This window comes from Rhododendron vialii, chromosome 3a, assembly GCF_030253575.1.
Source record: "Rhododendron vialii isolate Sample 1 chromosome 3a, ASM3025357v1".
NCBI lineage: Eukaryota > Viridiplantae > Streptophyta > Magnoliopsida > Ericales > Ericaceae > Rhododendron > Rhododendron vialii.
Window position 1 is genome coordinate 23,837,922 of NC_080559.1, and position 8,591 is coordinate 23,846,512.

At 35.5% G+C, this 8,591-nt stretch overlaps 1 protein-coding gene across 2 annotated transcripts; it reads right to left on the reverse strand.

The window, feature by feature from the left end:
- Positions 1–378: 378 nt before the first annotated feature.
- LOC131320576 (uncharacterized) lies at positions 379–3,141 on the reverse strand. Of its 2 annotated transcripts, XM_058351310.1 has the most exons (6): positions 2,570–3,141; positions 2,383–2,459; positions 2,224–2,260; positions 2,039–2,138; positions 1,020–1,597; positions 379–437 (listed from the first exon to the last, which is right to left on the reverse strand). In XM_058351310.1, the coding sequence occupies exons 1-5, from the start codon at positions 2,877–2,879 to the stop codon at positions 1,054–1,056; spliced, it is 1,068 nt and encodes a 355-aa protein (XP_058207293.1). In that variant the 5' UTR covers positions 2,880–3,141; the 3' UTR covers positions 379–437; positions 1,020–1,053. The 2 variants fall into 2 exon arrangements, with proteins under 2 accessions (XP_058207293.1, XP_058207292.1); XM_058351309.1 differs by lacking the exon at positions 379–437 and having other exon boundaries at positions 589–1,597.
- Positions 3,142–8,591: the final 5,450 nt, after the last annotated feature.

Consider the following 8,591-nt stretch of genomic DNA (forward strand, 5'->3'; position numbering starts at 1 on the left):
GATAGAAGAGCCATAATCAGACCCCTACCAATCACAATGGGTATCAAACTCCACTCTATAGGTTTTGAACCCGCAATCTCGCAACACTTAATACCACTAGGCCAACAACCCATGGTTGTAAGCACCCCTTTGAATAGCTTTAAATTTAACATATAAACACAATATATGAATTCAAGATTGATGTTATGAAATTATAAGTAAATATTTCAAACTTTTACAAAAAATAAAATAAAAATTGTTACATGAACTATGTACATATGCTATGAATACGTATACAAATTTCTATACGATTCAAGGAGTGTTTTCACTCCCGAATGAGGGAGTTTATTGTAGCATGTTGCAAATGTATATTCTAGCTCATCGATTGAACCAAGTTATTGTTCCAACCTTGAGTCTTTAGACAGCTTTAATTAAGCTTCCAATAGACTAGATTGGATCTAAGAGGCAAACTAAACATTAATTAGCAAGCTTGGTTCCACTGCTGTCTGATCATCTCTTGTAATTAAGCATATTCAATGAAGAAAGAAATTATGGATCAAACCTTGTCGTTTCCAATGACAAAGCTTCAGAAATGAAACCACAACCAAATTATTGAAACAAAATTTGGATCAGGTCATTTGTTGTATTCCTTCGAGAATCGAGATCGTTACAGAAAAAAAAAATCCCATATATATAATTAAGTTGCTAAATAATTTAGCAAATTAAAAATACCAGGATCGAAGAGCCATGGAATCTTTCGGATCAGAAACCCTTGTGGCCATTACCAGTAATGACAAAAAAAAAGAGCCAATATTCTTCTACTTAAATAATAAAGACTCAAAATTGAAGTCTGTAAAGTACTAACCATTTATGCATACAAAATCCATTAAACAACAAAAGCAGCAGGAGTGGCCAAATCCATATGCCTAGTACACGACAATGATTTGTGAATCTTTTCCTCTTCTTCTTCTTTTTTTTTTATTTAAATTTTTGTCTTTTTTTTTTTTATATATATATTTTTGGGTTCAAGACAAAAGTACCTCAGAATCTCACTTGAGACCAATTCGTCTTCATTCACAAAGTCAAATCCAGATCACCACTTCTTCTCCTTGCATGCTTTGAGGATGATGAAGATGAGAATAAAGAAAGAGATAAACTACTATCCACTTCTTCATGATGATCCTCCATTAACCCTTTCTTAAGCTGATCCTCGTCATGTTTTGGTCTCGTTCTTAGGGTGAGATTCAAGTCGACTTCGCAATCGGAATCCGGAACCTTTCTTTTCGAGGCGATATTGGTTTTCTCTGTGCTCTGTGGTTGGTGTTGCATTAGGAGAGTCGTTATCGTAGGTTCATTTGAGCTCGTTTTGATTAGGGTTTTCCATGATCCAACACTTTGAGGAAATTGCAAGTGTTCTTGGCCTGGAAGGTGGAAAGGGTTATGCTTATGGAAATCGAAATTCGGTGATGTTTTCCTGTCCGTTCCTCCGAAAATCCTCTCAAATGTTGAAGAATAAGGTGGTCCAGGTCTGGCTCCATTAGATGCAAGAAGCCCCCTTATTCCACCACCATAGCTAACTTGGTTGGGATGAGCACTACTCCACGGGGTATCGCCATATCTTGCGTAGAAAGAAAATAAATTAAACATTTTTCACGAAAAAAAGAGACGATTTGAGGAATTTCAGAATTTGCCTTTGGATTCATTTTCAGAAACTTGTTGGATCGACTCTATCTTATACAGTACTTGTTTTTCTGATAATTTGTTGGAAAGGTACCCATTTTACAAGAAAAGATTTTCAAATATGTTCTCGTATTCTTCAGAATCATTTTACTGAAAACGAATAAGATACATAAACAACGAGTATCGATATTCCTTAATTAATTCTACAAAGTAGTCTTCCGAAAAATGTTCCGCAACGTTTTATTTTTTATCAGCAAAGAAGAAATTCATAGATGAAAAGAAGAGATTACAAGAAGCAAAGGCCGAAAAAGAAATTTAGGCTGGAATTGATTCTTGAAACTTCAATTAACCAAACCCTTAAATTAAACTTTTCATATACCTTAACCTGGAAGGGGCAATTTGATTGAAACTTTGCATCATGGGTAATTGACTGAGGTTGTAAATATGATGATCCCTACCATCAAAAAGAATCCCTTTCCCTGAAAAGGTAATCAAGATAGGTATTAGAGAGAGACCTCAACAAAAACCCTAATTTTTCAATCCACCTATGGAAGTGAATCTCACCTTGATTGGGATCGTCAATCTTCTTGCTCCGGTACATCTGATAAAAACAAATAAAAAAAGCATTAACGATGAAAAAATATAGAGTTTTATTGATGGATGAAAGCAGAAATATCCAAAAAAAATTCACCAGATATACAGAGAGTTTACAAATCAAGATACCTGAAGATGGCTTTTGATATGAGCAATACTAAGGCCTTTGACATTCATCAATTGGAGAACTAGCTTCGGTGTCGCTCCTACATCAATTCGACACATTCTTCATATAAAACTATCCAATCTAAAGCCAAAAAAAAGAAAAAAAAAAAAAGGAGCTGAAATTGCATAAAAAGTAAATACAAGTACTTACTCTCTTGTCCACCAAGTCTTTCAACAGCATGAGCAAAGCAAAGGTGGAGATCAGGTGTCCACCTTAGCCTCGGATTCTTGGACCGAACGTACGGCCTCACACCGGATCCGTTGGAGTTAGCCGCCCCCTTCTTCTCACTCTCTTCGATCGTGCTGTTGCTCGAGCTCGACCTGTTCTTGATCGTCTTACTAGTTTCGCTTTTGTCGTCGTCGTCGTCGTCGATCTCCTCTCCCTCCTCGTCTTCGTCCTTGGTCTTGCTGTTAGGGCTTGTGTTTGAATATTCTTCGCCACTGTGATCACTTCCCTTCATCTTTGTTTTGGGTCAATCCCTCTTTAGAGAGAATGATCAAGTACTCTTTGTGTCTGGGATTAGTTAGGTATGTATGTATCTAAGAAGTGAATTTTGATGTCTCCTGTTGTGAAAGGAGGTGGATATATATGGTATTAGGTGATGGTAGGTCACAAATTCTTGCAGCAAAATGTGCTAGAATTCATTGAGAATGAGAATTGTTGCCCTAGGCATATAAAGAATTCTCAACTTCTCTCTCTCTCTCTCTCTCTCTCTCTCTCTCTAGATATATAAGTATATACTTTTGTCTACTTTATATTGTGCATGACAAGAATTTTGTGATGCCTGACATACATACATATACATCCATGCATGCATGGTGCATGTGCATAGACAAAGAGTATGCATGCATCATCCATATATATGCAAGAAAACTGTATTTAAGTCATAGTACAAGTATACAAAGCCACGACCGACTGCGTTGAAGAGAGTATATAGTAAACCATACACTAGCCCAAGCCAATCAATTAGGAGAGCACAGGACCAGCCCAGCTCTGCTGCTCTATGATTCACCAACTCAGCAAAATGATTATGAATAATATACTACTTCCAACAGTATAGTATATACAGACTTGGGAGAAATAATTAAGCGATGCGAATTTCAAATGTACTTCCATTTTCCTTAATGCATTAGTGGTATTATGTATATATAATGTACACCCTCAACAAAATTACTATGTAAAAGAAAACAACATTATGGAACAAGTTAGGAGTATAATTGCCTTTCTGGTCTATTGCGCGCTTACCGGTAATACATATAAAGTTGCATCTCGGTGTGCATTTCTCACTTTTTTTTATCTGCAAATTTTTTTATTGAATCTTTGAAAATGATTACAAAGGTTCTACAGGTCAAGGGTACACTTTCTAATGAAAAAGAAGTTCCAAAATAAAACGCAACTCTTTCAGTTTCTACTTGCCCAAGTTTCGCCTAACTTGGGCGAAGCAACGACCCAGGCTTCGGAAGTGGTGGAGGTAGTCAAAATTAGAGTAGCCATGTGGATGAAGGCTGAGTATGACATCAAGATTTACACGGTGGAGGATTTAAAAGATTATTAATTTGTATGAGATCCGAAAAGTGAAAGTGTAGAGTGAGTATTTGATGGTGTTTTATCCAACTTTGGTAGGATAGGTCTTTGTACTTTTGGTTTCCTCATCGATGTACCCCTTCGAGTTTAATAAAAGTTCTGTTTGCCTATCAAAAAAAAAAAGTTTCGCCTAACTTCCTCCTCTCTCATTTTTTCTCCCTTTTTGGGCTCATTTTTGTACTTTTCAATTTTCTTTTGGTAAAAATCTTATTTGGTATTTTGAGTTTTTTACTCCCTCCATCTCACTTTGTTGTGTCTGTTTCCTTTTTTGAATGTTTCAAAAAATTATCAATATCTCTTAATTTATAATATTTTATACATTCAGTATAAATCTTGTTTGATATATCTTAATTAATTCTTTTAAACAAATATTTTTAAATTATAAAAAAATTATAGATTGTGAGATATATACAACTTTTTGTGAGGTGCCCAAAAACAAAACAAACACATCAAAGTAGGACGGAGGGAGTAATAATTTGATTTCTCATCGAGCCAAATTTAATTATGGAATTTTATTGACTAGAAGTTAAAACTGAAAAGTCCATCACAAGGAGAGAGAGAGAGAGAGAGAGAGAGAGAGAGAGAGAGAGAGAGAGAGAGAGGGCATGTTGGTTAGGGATGAAGCTGGGCTGGCAATGTGTATTGTATAGTAGTAGTAATAGTAAAAGACATATTTGGAGTATAGTAGGTATAAGAAAATGGAAGTGACAGACTAGTGTGTGTGAGTGTTATTGGGGCATCTTGAGAGAATCACGGATTTGTCCCTACTGTTGACTCCTCAGTCCATATTCTCTCCCCTTGTCTCTCGTCAACGATTCTTTTCTGCTCTATAAATATATTCTATTCGGGGGTTCAGATCAGGTGTCACCCACCCTACTCATAATCAATCTTGATCAAACTTAATTTCTCAGTACTCTCACCTTAATTATTAATTAAAATCAACATTCATTCATTCATTCGTCCGCATCAAACCTACGCGCGTACGTATACCATGCAATTAAATAATTAATTATAAGATGCAGAATTAATTAATGGGCTAATTACTCCTTCATTATATATGCATTTGGTTTGTTGAGTGATAGTTTTCAGAGAGAGTTTCTTTTGAATTTTTGTGTTAATTCTTGGTGCAAGTATATATCACTGCCCACCAGCGTCCACCTTTGTGCATGTAACCGGTCAAGGTCAATGGCTCGTACCTTTATGTTATCCATTTAAAACAGAAGAGCCTATATAGAGCATCGGGGATGCGTGTACAAGTAATTACTCCCTCCGTCCCTTTTTAAATGTCCTACTTCGTAACTCCAACTTATTAAAAAAATATCATCATTATACCTTTCACATCAATTTTTTCCTCCACTTTCCCTACTTACCCATCATCATTACACTTTTTACTCACTAACTTTTCAAAATGGAATCTACTTTTAGAGACAAAATAGACAATATTCCAACTTTTACCCACTAACTTTACCAAATGAACACTTATTAAGGGACAGCCCAAAATGGAATACTGGACCATAATAAAGGGACGGAGGGAGTATTATAAAGGGAGCGCTATTACATAACGTTTGACCTTGAAATAATGATTAAATTTGTATTGACATGTTTTACAGAAAATATACGAAAAGAGAAATTTGTGCGTGTACATGTTTTTTTTATTTTATTTCAATTTAATCGATAGAATATATCATTTTTACATCAAATATGAAATACAGAGTACAAATCCGAGACACTACATCAATTGTGAGAGTTCACGAGACAACAAAACCCAACAACTCAATCAATACAAGAAATAAGACCATTATATGGTAGAAACAAAAAAAGAAATAAAAAGCCCTTTAATAGAAGAACACCCACAGAGTTATTTTAGGTTTTGTTATGAAGTCCATGGAAATTAGAATTTAATTTGTCCAATTTAAATAAGTGAAAATGTGAGTCAGCCTCAAAGGAGAGTTCACATCAAATGGTGCTCTCCGTTTATATATTAGAATAGATAAACATCATTTCCTTGGTTCTTTCAAAATTTCTTCGTTCTTGTAAACGGAAAACAAAAAAGATCATTATTAATTGTGCTTCATTGTATATCTAAGACAATTTTAATTTGACGCCCCAATGGCTCCTATGTCCATTGCCTTACAAGCTCTCTTAAAAATTGCGTTCCTATTCGATCAGGATGTCAACAGAATATAGAGAAGAAAAAGGGGCATTCTTATTTCTAGTATTCAAATTGACGGGCTTAACTCCGAACTCGCAATAAGCTTCTTCTTACTAATCTTCCTCTCTGTCTCTCTGACCTTCTCAATCTCCGTTCCATTTTGAATTTCGACCTTGAATTTATGTTCAAGGTGATGCATGTTACTATTAATTTATGTTCTAATGTTCAGGATTTTAAATTATGCATTGGAGATGGGTTATATGGATATTTTTGCAAATTGTTATGAATATTTCAAGACGATTCAAGAATGCGGTATATATACACACACTCAATTATTGGGGGGCATTATATTATTTCTCACGTCGAATAAATATTAGTTTGGACAAATTTTTGGGTGCAAATGCCATTTCAAAAAAAAAAAAAAAGGGTTCAAATAGGGTATATGGCTGACATGGTACCCGTGCAGCGCATTCGGGCCGTCCAAAAATGCAACCGACGGTCCGGATGCAAAGGTACCAAACGGATTTAAAGAAAAAGGAAAATGAAAAGCCTTTTTTGATCCGGGCTATCGGTTGCTCGGCTTGAATGACTCGGATGCGTTGCACAAATACCAGGTGGTACCCAATTCGCAACCAAAAATTTCTCGATAGTTTGACCCAAACTCTCTAAAAACGAAACATTTTACATCAATTTCGTGCATGCATGAAAAACCAGCTGATCGATATATTCTTTGCTCGTGTGATGTGGACTACACAATTAAAGCTTTTTAGGTCCAAGCTTGCACACGGGCATCTTGACATAATTCACAGCTCCACACGATAAAGATATATGTATTCTAGAATATTTTTTCCTTATATCCATGTGATTGATGAACTGTAAATGAAAATGGAGTGCCAAGCTAGCACAACGTATACCGGCCAGCCGACAAATAGAACTCGTAAAATCAACAATTCTATACTCTCTTCATTCCTAAAATAGGGTCCAATACGAAGAGAAGTTTTTAATTTTTACGCATGGAAGTTTAATTTTTATCTTTTAATTCAAAAATTTCCCTACTCTATTCGTAGTGGACTGTGTTTTAGGAACAGAATTAATGGGGAGCATGGTAACCAAATCTTAAGTAGAAATGATGCATTGCATCTTCTGTCATGACATCTCAAAATTTTTTTTTTATCAGCAAAAAAAACATGACATCTTACATTTATCAATTATACATTTTAGATCGGACCAATAAGCTAATGTGATCTGCATATACCATTTCAAAAAAATGCCGAGACATAGGTGGTATCTAAATTGATAACCTTATGACAATATTTGCAAAAATTAGATGTTTTTTTTTTTTCATTTTTCGCTTTTGCCAATGTAAATAAATGCCCTAGCCCAACAAAAAAAAAAAAAAAAATGTTCGTTGCAGGTACAGAAATTGCTGTAGGCGTCATAGATGCTCACTAATTATCTCTTCAACAAGCACCTGAATATATTTAATGGTTTTGTATATCTTATAACATAGTTGAGGATAAATTAATATACGTACTTTGGAACAGGTACGATGGTGCTGGTAGTGTTGTACTAAAAAAGAGATCGATGTTACGGGTCCATAATATCCACAGAGTTTCGATGTTTCGTTTTTTCGGGTGTGTATTCGTTCTCATAAAATCACTTACGTGAAGTATATATATGGAGTATATTTAAAATTGATGTGATGCGCGCAGCTTAATACTCTGGGGATCCTTAATTATGTCAGCCTTGTGTGCTAGCTTGAGCTATCTTACAAACTTGTGTTGCCTTCGGACTCTAAACATCCATTCCGTAAGGAGAGGAATGATCTAGTATAACCTTGAGCTCCTAGCCTAGGTCCTAGCTAGTAGTAGAGCAGAACCACGTGCTCTCCGCACGAGCATGTTATAATGGTCTCCTAAGTTCTCGCGATAAAAGGATGCGTTGAGAAGCTACATGGAGACCACAATCGGGGGACGACTTAACAAGGGGTCCGTGGGGTTACGGAACCCACTAGAATTCTTGAAATTCTATTAATTTGTCGAAATTTGAATTACGTAATTATACCGTAATGCTCATAAAATGATAATAAATTATGAACTCCTTTTCTATCGATATTGATGAGATTTTATTTTCTTAATTGAAATAAGTTACACACCCTCCTTTCTATAAAAATATTCATTTTGTTTTTCACAGAATGAAGTAAAAAAAATATGGCCATATTATTGCAATTAATTTTGTGGACATTAGGGAATCCGGCTGATGTTGCCCCTAAATTTGGCTGAATTACTGACGACTGGATATTCCTTGGTGGCTCTGGGCTAGGGGTGGCAAATTGAACCCAGACCCATTAACAAACCCAGATCCATCAACTAAAAAATAGACCCAACCCAACCCATATATTAGTTGGGTAAGAATGGGTCCAAACCCAACTAACCC